The sequence below is a fragment of the Mizuhopecten yessoensis genome, unplaced genomic scaffold (genome assembly GCF_002113885.1).
Source record: "Mizuhopecten yessoensis strain PY_sf001 unplaced genomic scaffold, ASM211388v2 scaffold7087, whole genome shotgun sequence".
Classification (NCBI taxonomy): Eukaryota; Metazoa; Mollusca; class Bivalvia; order Pectinida; family Pectinidae; genus Mizuhopecten; species Mizuhopecten yessoensis.
Window position 1 is genome coordinate 986,348 of NW_018406874.1, and position 12,071 is coordinate 998,418.

Consider the following 12,071-nt stretch of genomic DNA (forward strand, 5'->3'; position numbering starts at 1 on the left):
CAGTTTTATGAATATCCGGGAACAGGTTTATGAATACCCCGGTACAGTTTTATGAATCCCCCGGAACAGTTTTATGAATACCCCGGTACAGTTTTAATAAATTCCCCGGTACAGTTTTATGAATATCCCGGTACAGTTTTATGAATACCCCGGTACAGTTTTATGGATATCCCCGGTACAGTTTTATGAATATCCCGGTACAGTTTTATGAATCCCCCGGAACAGTTTTATGAATACCCCGGTACAGTTTTATGAATACGCCGGTACAGTTTTATGAATACCCCAGAACAGTTTTATGAAAAACCCCATACAGTTTTATGAATACCCTGGTACAGTTTTATGAATACCCCGGTACAGTTTTATTAATATCCGGGAACAGTTTTATGAATACCCCAGTACAGTTTTATGAATACACCGGAACAGTTTTATGAATACCCCGGTACAGTTTTATTAATATCCGGGAACAGTTTTATGAATACCCCAGTACAGTTTTATGAATACACCGGAACAGTTTTATGAATACCCCGGTACAGTTTTATGAAGATCCCCGGTACAGTTTTATGAATATCCCGGTACAGTTTTATGAATCCCCCGGAACAGTTTTATGAATACCCCGGTACAGTTTTAATAAATTCCCCGGTACAGTTTTATGAATATCCCGGTACAGTTTTATGAATCCCCCGGAACAGTTTTATGAATACCCCGGTACAGTTTTAATAAATTCCCCGGTACAGTTTTATGAATATCCCGGTACAGTTTTATGAATCCCCCGGAACAGTTTTATGAATACCCCGGTACAGTTTTATGGACATCCCCGGTACAGTTTTATGAATATCCCGGTACAGTTTTATGAATCCCCCGGAACAGTTTTATGAATACCCCGGTACAGTTTTAATAAATTCCCCGGTACAGTTTTATGAATATCCCGGTACAGTTTTATGAATACCCCAGTACAGTTTTATGAATACCCTGGAACAGTTTTATGAATACCCCGGAACAGTTTTATGAATCCCCCGGTACAGTTTTATGAATACCCCGGAACAGTTTTATGAATATCCGGGAACAGTTTTATGAATGCCCCGGTACAGTTTTATGAATATCCCAGTACAGTTTTATGAATACCCCGGTACAGTTTTAATAAATTCCCCGGTACAGTTTTATGAATATCCCGGTACAGTTTTATGAATCCCCCGGAACAGTTTTATGAATACCCCGGTACAGTTTTATTAATATCCCCGGTACAGTTTTATGAATATCCCGGTACAGTTTTATGAATACCCCGGGACAGTTTTATGAATACCCCGGTACAGTTTTATGAATACGCCGGTACAGTTTTATGAATACCCCAGAACAGTTTTATGAATACCCCGGTACAGTTTTATGAATATCCGGGAACAGTTTTATGAATATCCGGGAACAGTTTTATGAATACCCCGGTACAGTTTTATGAATATCCCGGTACAGTTTTATGAATACCCCGGTACAGTTTTATGAATATCCCGGAACAGTTTTATGAATATCCGGGAACAGTTTTATGAATACCCTGGTACAGTTTTATGAATACCCCGGTACAGTTTTATGAATACCCCGGTACAGTTTTATGAATATCCCGGTACAGTTTTATGAATACCCCGGTACAGTTTTATGAATATCCCGGTACAGTTTTATGAATACCCCAGAACAGTTTTATGAATACCCCGGTAACAGGCCCGTATTTATAATGTTATCTAAGGACTTGATAATTGTAAAATCTATCAAAATGTTTACACACTGTATCTTATCATTTTCCAACATCATACATAATTTTACATTCCATAAACTTAAAGGTTAAATGCAAGTCTTGTCTTAGTGACTTAATGCAAGTCTTGTCTTAATGACATAATGCTGTTTCAGTTCATCACGAGGCTTGTGTGACAAACATTGGTATTTAAGTCTGATACAACTTGATATAGTCTTGTCTGAATACATGCGATTCTTGTAGAACTAATTGTGAATCTTTTTGACTCAATATTAGTCTTATTTGACTCATTATGAGTCCTTTTTAGCTCAATATGAGTCTTGTGAGACATGTGCGAGTTTAAAATGTCATTTTGAACTGCGTTGTTTTTCGTCAGGAACCCTTTGTCCACAAGGAACCTTCAACAATGGTACTGGGCTGAGGTATGCCAATGAGTGTATACCCTGTGACCCGGGTTATTACTGCCCTAACGATGGCCTCACTAACCCCTGGGACCAGTGTACAGAGGGACACTACTGTGTCAGTGCCTCCATAGAGACTGCACCTGTTGGTCAATCGTACGGATATGTGTGTCCGTCTGGACATTACTGTCCTCGAGGCACTGCGTACCCTGTGGAGTGCCCCAGAGGAACATACCAACCATCCACTGGTAAGACCTCACCAACTGCCTCATGTAGAAAAATTTTTTGGTTTAACCATAAACGGTTATAAATTGATGCAGGACTTATCGTAAAACTTTTTTGTTGATTCATCCTAGCCACTGAGAGATAAAAAAAAAACAAAAAACTTCAAAACAAAATATTTAGCCAATGTTATTCACATTCTTGTATTATTTTGCCATTCATGAAGACTTTTTATTGTGTCTGTGTAGGTCGTATAGCACTGTCTGACTGTGTAGACTGTACTGGTGGTAAATACTGTCTGGAGTCTGGTAATGATACGGTCACAGCCGACTGTTGGGCCGGATACTACTGTACACTGGCAGCAAAGGACCCCAACCCTACTGGTAAGTTTACCTGACCCTACTGGTAAGTATACCTGATTCCACTGGTAAGGACCCCAACCCTACTGGTAAGTTTACCTGACCCTACTAGTAAGTTTACCTGACCCTACTGGTAAGTTAACCTGATTCCACTGGTAGGGACCCCAACCCTACCGGTAAGTTTACCTGATTCCACTGGTAAGTTAACCTGATTCCAATGGTAAGTTATCCTGACCCTACTGGTAAGTTAACCTGATTCCACTGGTAAGTTTACCTGAGTCCACTGGTAAGGTCCCCAACCCTACTGGTAAGTTAACCTAATTCCACTGGTAAGTTTACCTGAGTCCACTGGTAAGGACCCCAACCCTACTGGTAAGTTAACCTGATTCATCTGGTAAGTTTACCTGTCCGTACTGGGAAGGTAACCTGATTCCACTGGTAAGTTTACCTGAGTCCACTGGTAAGGACCCCAACCCTACTGGTAAGTTTACCTGACCCTACTGGTAAGTATACCTGATTCCACTGGTAAGGACCCCAACCCTACTGGTAAGTTAACCTGATTCCACTGGTAAATTAACCTGATTCCACTGGTAAGTTTACCTGACCCTACTGGTAAGCTTACATGACCCTACTGGTAAGTTAACCTGATTCCGCTGGTAAGGACCCCAACCCTACTGGTAAGTTTACCCGACCCTACTGGTAAGTTTACCTGACCCTACTAGTAAGTTTACCTGACCCTACTGGTAAGTTAACCTGATTCCACTGGTAGGGACCCCAACCCTACCGGTAAGTTTACCTGATTCCACTGGTAAGTTAACCTGATTCCACTGGTAGGGACCCCAACCCTACTGGTAAGTTTACCTGATCCCACTGGTAGGGACCCCAACCCTACTGGGAAGGTAACCTGATTCCACTGGTAAGTTTACCTGAGTCCACTGGTAAGGACCCCAACCCTACTGGTAAGTTTACCTGATTCCACTGGTAAGTTTACCTGACCCTACTGGGAAGGTAACCTGATTCCACTGGTAAGTTTACCTGATTCCACTGGTAGGGACCCCAACCCTACTGGTAAGTTTACCTGATTCCACTGGTAAGTTNTTACCTGATTCCACTGGTAGGGACCCCAACCCTACTGGTAAGTTTACCTGATTCCACTGGTAGGGACCCCAACCCTACTGGGAAGGTAACCTGATTCCACTGGTAAGTTAACCTGATTCCACTGGTAAGGACCCCAACCCTACTGGTAAGTTAACCTGATTCCACTGGTAAGTTTACCTGACCCTACTGGTAAGTTAACCTGATTCCACTGTTAACGTAATCTCCTTTCTCTAGAAACCTTCAACTGTTTTACAAAATATAGAGCTCCAATTTTGCCTTGAAGGATTTTCATTCCAGATATTTGTCAAATATATTGATATTGAAACGTTTGATGTTTTCAATTTTTGTTTCAGAAATGTAAGAATGAGGATGTATCAACCATGCTTTAATGTGTATTTCAGATGGAACAACAGGTGATATCTGTCCTATTGGGAATTATTGTCCAGTAGGATCAGTCACAGCACAACCCTGTGCCACAGCAACTTACATGAACCACACTGGTGCCGGAGTATGCTACCCCTGTCCAGAGGGTTTCTACTGTACATCTGGACACAGTGCTGACCCCTGTCCACAGGGACTCTACTGTCCTGCTGGTACAGGCAGTAACACCATTCCTTGCCCTACAGGTAAGATAGCTGCCCCTCCATCCAGCCAAGAATTAAGAATGTAAAGAAATCAGAGTAAGAAAACATGTGCTTAAGGTGTAGATAAGGACACTCCTGCTTCAAAAGATGTTGGAATAGAAAGTGTTAACCTTGTGCATGTGTTCGTTCATCAGTCCGTCCATCTGTCCGTCTGGCAAATGTTTATGTATCATAGTTGGTATCTAGGTACCAGGTATACATAAAGAGAAATGACCTTGTGTCACTGGTATCAAAACAAGGTCTTGACGACCTCTTTTGACCTTTGTCCTCGGATGCAGATATTAAGGTTTCAAGATCATATCTCGCAATGTTTTTTACTTGGAATGTAGATATGGCTAAAAGGTGCATCATGAAAGGGGTGCATCATGAAAGGGTGTTCTGTCCAAAGCAAGGTCATTGTGACCTCTTCTGACCATTTGACCCTCCTCTCAGATGAAGGAATGAACCAATATGAGGTCACCGCAATCTCAATTAATTATCATTCCTATAAAAACATGGAGTCTGGGGTATCCACTAAATCCCCTCCTTGAGTTAAGTCTAGCAACCTGTGTAACAAGAAACATTGGCCAAGATACTACGGCTTTTACAGGAAATGTCTCTTTTATAAGGTACCTATGGGTCTACGACTGGACTGACAAATGAAACCGAGTGTACACAGTGTGTAGGCGGGACCTACTGTGACGTGACTGGACTTACAGCACCTGCTGGCGGGTGTTCTCCAGGCTATTACTGTGTATCAGGTAAAATTCTAAACTGTTCAGAATTACAAGAGGTTTTTTTATAGTTTTATCTATAACTCAATGTGGCTACAGTCGTTGTAGTTTCCTATTTTGTGAATGAGATAATGAAAGAAAAGAACAAAGAAAACAAGTTTAACATTCCTCTGGTGAAACTAATGGAAAAAAAGAAATATTTTTATCATGGAGAGAGTTGAACAGATAAAATAGTTTTAATTTTGGATCTCCATCATTATGGTTTAGACCTTTAATTAATATTTTTCAAATGTCAATAATGGCACTACAGTAAAGGCGATGATGACAGAAGTAATTTAAGATTTTTGGTGATGACGCTGCTTTCTGTCTGACAGGTGTTAATACAGCCACCCCCAATGTTGGAGTGACCTTCACAGGGACAGGTGGACAGTGTCCAGCGGGCTTTGAGTGTCCTCAGAACTCCACCTACGCGTCTCCCTGCGGGCCAGGGAAGTACGCACCTACTGTTGGCATGAGTAGCTGTATAGACTGTACACAAGGTAGGTATAATAGGAAGTAAAACTACCTCCACCGAGTTATTACAACAACATAACTGTACCAATACAATAACACAACCATACAACCATTAATATTATACCATGATAATAACATTTACATCTAGATACAATTATAGTACATAATACAATTATATACCAATGAAATAAGATAACGTATACCGACTGTGTAGGTAAAATAAAGTTTGTTACTAAGTAGTGACTATAATGAGCATCTGTTGTTGTTTCCAGGGTATTTCTGTGTGAATGCTACCATTGTACCGACAATATGTCCAGTCGGTTACTTCTGTCCTGTCGCCACAGAGTTTGACATGCAATTCCCGTGTCCTCCCGGCACCTACAACAACCTTACAGGTAAGTCAGGGGTCAATCTTACAGGTAAGTCAGGGGGTCAACCTTACAGATAAGTCAGGGGGTCAACCTTACAGGTAAGTCAGGGGTCAATCTTACAGATAAGTCAGGGGGTCAACCTAACAGGTAAGTCAGGGGTCAATCTTACAGATAAGTCAGGGGGTCAACCTTACAGGTAAGTCAGGGGTCAATCTTACAGGTAGGTTAGGGGGTCAACCTTACAGGTAAGTCAGGGGTCAATCTTACAGGTAAGTCAGGGGGTCAACCTTATAGGTGAGTCAGGGGGTCAAGCTACTCAGTTAAATCAGGGGTCTGCATGCTCTGATATATCAGGGCCACCATACCCAGGTCAATTAGAGGTCAACATGCTAAGGTCAATCAGAGATAAAACAAGCTTCTGGATGAATAAGGGGTCAACATGCTCAGAACAATCAGATGTTAACATGCTCAGAACAATCAGATGTCAACATGCTTTGATAAATTTGGTTCAGCAGGTTAAGCAATGGTCAACATGCTCAGGTAAATTATCATGCTCTGATTAATCAGGGGTCACCATGCCCAGGTAAATTAGGGGTCAACATGTTTAATAAAATCTGATGGCTCACGGGGAATATAGTTTGAAAATTATACACATATAAGCATGACCTATTGATTGGTTTAATGCAGGAACACTTAATGTCATTATTAACATTATTTACGGTATATGTCAAAATTAACTTTGGAGATATTTATTAGTGTTATTGTCAATAAATTCCTGTTAACATAATTATATTAACTTAAGTATGGTTTTGTACTTTATTTCTCTTTATACAGGAGCAACATCAGAATCTGACTGTTTAGACTGTCCACCAGGACAGTATTGTGAGGGAGTAGCTAATGTATACCCTGATGGATTTTGCGAGTCAGGATTCTACTGTGGGGGCAGGTCCCCCTCAAGTCGCCCTTATGACTCAGGCGCCCTCAACACCAGCACTGGAACCCTCAAGTAAGACCAAATTTCCACTCTACCTTTCAGTGACTTGTACTCCAATGACACCTGTATATTCCAATGACCTGTACTCCAATGACACCTGTATATTCCAGTGACCTGTACTCCAATGACACCTGTATATTCCAGTGACCTGTACTCCAATGACACCTGTATATTCCAGTAACCTGTACTTAATGACACCTGCATATTTCAGTGACCTGTACTCCAATGACACCTGCGTATGTCAGTGTCAGTGACCTGTACTTAATGACACCTGTGTATTTCAGTGACCTGTACTTAATGACACCTGTGTATTTCAGTGGCCTGTACTCCAATGACATCTGTATATTTCAGTGACCTGTACTCCAATGACACCTGTGTATTTCAGTGACCTGTACTCCAATGACACCTGCGTATGTCAGTGTCAGTGACCTGTACATAATGACACCTGTGTATTTCAGTGACCTGTATTTCAATGACACCTGAATATTTCAGTGACCTGTACTCCAATGACACCTGTATATTCCAATGACCTGTACTCCAATGACACCTGTATATTCCAGTGACCTGTACTCCAATGACACCTGTATATTCCAGTGACCTGTACTCCAATGACACCTGTATATTCCAGTAACCTGTACTTAATGACACCTGCATATTTCAGTGACCTGTACTCCAATGACACCTGCGTATGTCAGTGTCAGTGACCTGTACTTAATGACACCTGTGTATTTCAGTGACCTGTACTTCAATGACACCTGAATATTTCAGTGACCTGTACTCCAATGACACCTGTATATTCCAATGACCTGTACTCCAATGACACCTGTATATTCCAGTGACCTGTACTCCAATGACACCTGTATATTCCAGTGACCTGTACTTAATGACACCTGCATATTTCAGTGACCTGTACTCCAATGACACCTGCGTATGTCAGTGTCAGTGACCTGTACTTAATGACACCTGTGTATTTCAGTGACCTGTACTTAATGACACCTGTGTATTTCAGTGGCCTGTACTCCAATGACATCTGTATATTTCAGTGACCTGTACTCCAATGACACCTGCATATTTCAGTGACATGTACTCCAATGACACCTTTGTATTTCAGTGACCTGTACTCCAATGACACCTGTGTATTTCAGTAACCTGTACTCCAATGACACCTGTATATTTCAGTGACCTTTTCTTTATGACACCTGTATATTTTAGTGACCTGTATATTTCAATGACCTGTACTCCAATGACACCAATGACACCTGTATATTTCAGTGACCTGTACTTAATGACACCTGTATATTTCAGTGACCTGTATTTCAATGACACCTGTATATTCCAGTGACCTGTACTCCAATGACACCTCTGTGTTTCAATGACACCTGTATATTCCAGTGACCTGTTCTCCAATGACACCTGTGTATTTCAATGACCTGTACTCCAATGACACCAATGACACCTGTATATTTCAGTGACCGCTGTTTAAATGACACCTGTATATTTCAATGATCTGTACTCCAATGACACCTTTGTATTTCAATGACACCTGTATATTTCAATGACCTGTACTCCAATGACACCTGTGTATTTCAGTGACCTGTACTTAATAACACCTGTATATTTCAGTGACCTGTACTCCAATGACACCTGTGCTCCCCTGTGGGATTGTACCTGTTCTAACTTCACAATGTCGACTGGTGGGATCTGCCCTTCTGGTTACTACTGTCCTGTGGGCTCTGCCAAGCCTGTACCATGTGATGGTGGACAGTACTGTGAAACACCTGGACTGACTGTACCTACAGGTGAGAATAAATTTCAATCACTTTTGCATTTAAACCTGTATCTTAGAAATAATAAAAAGAGTTGTGTATTTGTCTGCTTTCTTGCAGGCTCATTTTTCAGTAAGTCAATCCCAATTTTTAATCCACTCAATTAAATTCCTCTCAAACCTGTTCAGATGTATCGGTTTCAATTTGTACTCTCATTCTATTTGCCCGGCTACGGTCATGCCATGTTCATATTTACTTCACTACTCTTCCTCTGTATATAGATAACCTTACACCGTCTCTGTTTTTAGGTAACTGTACTGCTGGCTGGTACTGTGATGACCGGAGCACTGTGCCCACACAGAAGATCTGTACAGTGGGCCATTACTGTGTAGAGGGTACAGAGACACCATCTCCCTGCCCCGCGGGAACATTCGCAAACTCGACTAACCGTGCTGCCCTTGATGAGTGTGACAACTGTACAGCTGGCCTGTACTGCCAAGGTAAAATAATCAGAAATAGCTGGGGTAATCACATTTTCTGTACCTATGTTCATCCTTGTAGCCAAAAAACAACAAATTTTTAAATTCCTGTCTACCATCCCTGAATTAGACCTAGTCCAAATGTTAGATTGCCTCCATGGACTGTTAGCCCGACATTGCTATAGTTGTATATGAGAAGGAACATCAAACAAGCTATCATTCATTGGGACCTGTTTTGGGAAGGTAAATTGGGTTTTTTGGTTACAAAGATGGATAAGGCACAAAATCTTGGTATGATATGAATATTACATCATGAATATGAGTTTATCAATAGAAAACAAGTACCAGGTAAAATGAAAAAGACTATAATGAACATTAATGTTAATGATCAAACAGAATTTTATAGTAGGAAGTATATTTTGTAGCTTTGAATAAATGTGAAAGTCAAAGCGTGAAGCTCACTCAGCAACGTTCATTTCACCGTACTGGTAACTCTAAGCTGATTGTTGGTTTTAGGCCCAGGCAATGTGGTGCCTGATGGGAACTGTGCCCCCGGTTACTTCTGCCCTGGGGGTCAGAGTAGTAGCACTCCTTCGTCCTACTTGTGCCCTCAGGGCCACTTCTGTTTGGAGGCGTCAGACAACCCAGACATCTGTCCCAACGGCACCTACCAGTTTAACACTGGCGAGTCGACCTGTGATGTCTGCCCTGCTGGATATTTCTGTGATCCTCTCGGAGGTACGTCTTATTTTGTTACTTCAGATATCGTGTATACACGATTTAATTTCCTTTCAGTATTTGATTTTTTAGGATTTTGATAATCAGTAAAACCACCAACTCAAAAAAGTTGCAGAGAATTTCTCTGTTTATTATATCATGAAGGGATGATTGCATGGATATCTTGTTAACCTAACTTGATTTTTAATCAGACGAGAGGTGTGATTTTGATGTTTACATTAATTTTTACCATCACTGACAGGTATAAAATAATCAGTTAAACTCATTTAAGACTGCATGTACTGTAATATATTATTTTTACTTGATTATTCAAACCTTTCATCAAATAATGAAAATGTAACTTTTTATAAACATTATAATAATGTTTAACTAATGAAAATTCTACCAATGCAGTATCATGTGAGTAATATGATACTATAAAGTTTAAACATCGTTTTGCATGGCTTGTTAGAGAAATGTACAGAGAGGTAGACTACGAAAACTGACCAACTGTAAAGAGAATCTTTATCTATGGTATACGAAAACTGACCAGCTGTTTAGAGAATCGTTATCTATGGTATACGAAAACTGACAAACTGTAAAGAGAATCTTTATCTATGGTATACGAAAACTGACCAGCTGTTTAGAGAATCGTTATCTATGGTATACGAAAACTGACAAACTGTAAAGAGAATCTTTATCTATGGTATACGAAAACTGACCAACTGCATAGAGAATCGTTATCTATGGTATACGAAAACTGACCGGATGTATAGAGAATTGTTATCTATGGTATACAAAAAATGACCGGATGTATAGAGATTCATTATCTATGGTATACGAAAAATGACCGGATGTATAGAGAATCGTTATCTATGGTATTTGAAAAATGACCGGATGTATAGAGAATCGTTATCTATGGTATTTGAAAAATGACCAGATGTATAGAGAATCGTTATCTATGGTATTCGAAAATGACCAGCTGTATAGAGAATCGTTATCTACGGTGTTATGTCTCTGAAGGAAAAGCTACTGATGATATTAAAAAAATAATCACTAATTTTTTCATATTTAACTTTTATTACAGGAAATTACTCATGCTCCAGTGGTAATTGTCAATTTGTTTTTGTGCTTGCTTGAATTTTCTTTCACTCTGTCTCGCGTCGTGATGATTTTTGCATGAGTACATATCTATGTTACCCCAACCTCAAACCCTTGACAATATATTGTCATTGTGTATTCTCTCCTTGTACCCCAACCACCAACCGCTGCCAAGAAACAAGATATTGACTCCCACTGCAGCCCCTAAACACCTACCCCTACAACGTTTTAAAATGCGACTTAACACATACAAAATATTGTAATAGTATATCTTTTACCTTCTCCAACCCCCTACCTCTACAAGTAAAGTGATTATATCCAAATTCACTTAATCAACTTTGTCCTTTCCCTAGCTAACACTATACACAATTTGAACATATACTTTGTGGGGGGGTGGAGGTAGTTTTGCCACACAGTTCCAGTTTAGTTTCTGTTCCTATTCCATCAAACTCCTATGCCGAACCCTACCCTTATACAAAATAGTATGTTGTTATAGCCATATTTCCCACCCTACCCAAATAATGAATTGACATGATGTATTAAAATTTACCCTATTCCTCCAACTCTACCTCATCCCCACTCCTACGAAGTGTTGACATAGTGTTTTCATATTTACCCTATAGTTGCATGATTGTTGTATTTGATGGTGAATCCCGACCGTTATCGTATATGTGATGTTTCCTTCTGCATGGCCTGTTTTTTGTATGATGATTTTATTTCAGGCCTTTCGTTCACCTTTAAATGTATAATACCTTGCCTATATGTAAACTATAAATGTGTATATAATACCTTGCCTATAAGTAAACTATAAATGTATAATTCCTTGCCTATATGTAAACTATAAATGCATATATAATACCTTGCCTATATGTAAACTATAAATGCATATATAATACCTTGCCTATATGTAAACTATAAATGTATAATACCTTGCCTATATGTAAACTATAAATGT

The 12,071-nt window shown here is 40.0% G+C and overlaps 1 protein-coding gene across 1 annotated transcript in view; it reads left to right on the forward strand.

Moving 5' to 3' along the window:
• Positions 1-12,071, forward strand: part of LOC110453079 — a 184,925-nt gene that overhangs the window by 132,428 nt on the left and 40,426 nt on the right. Inside the window, exons 61-71 of the mRNA XM_021501909.1 lie at positions 2,115-2,387; positions 2,610-2,744; positions 4,220-4,444; positions 5,071-5,202; positions 5,550-5,714; positions 5,961-6,083; positions 6,894-7,065; positions 8,677-8,852; positions 9,128-9,319; positions 9,815-10,036; positions 11,103-11,123. Coding sequence (XP_021357584.1) covers positions 2,115-2,387; positions 2,610-2,744; positions 4,220-4,444; positions 5,071-5,202; positions 5,550-5,714; positions 5,961-6,083; positions 6,894-7,065; positions 8,677-8,852; positions 9,128-9,319; positions 9,815-10,036; positions 11,103-11,123 — 1,836 coding nt within the window. The remainder of the gene's footprint in view (positions 1-2,114; positions 2,388-2,609; positions 2,745-4,219; positions 4,445-5,070; positions 5,203-5,549; positions 5,715-5,960; positions 6,084-6,893; positions 7,066-8,676; positions 8,853-9,127; positions 9,320-9,814; positions 10,037-11,102; positions 11,124-12,071) is intronic.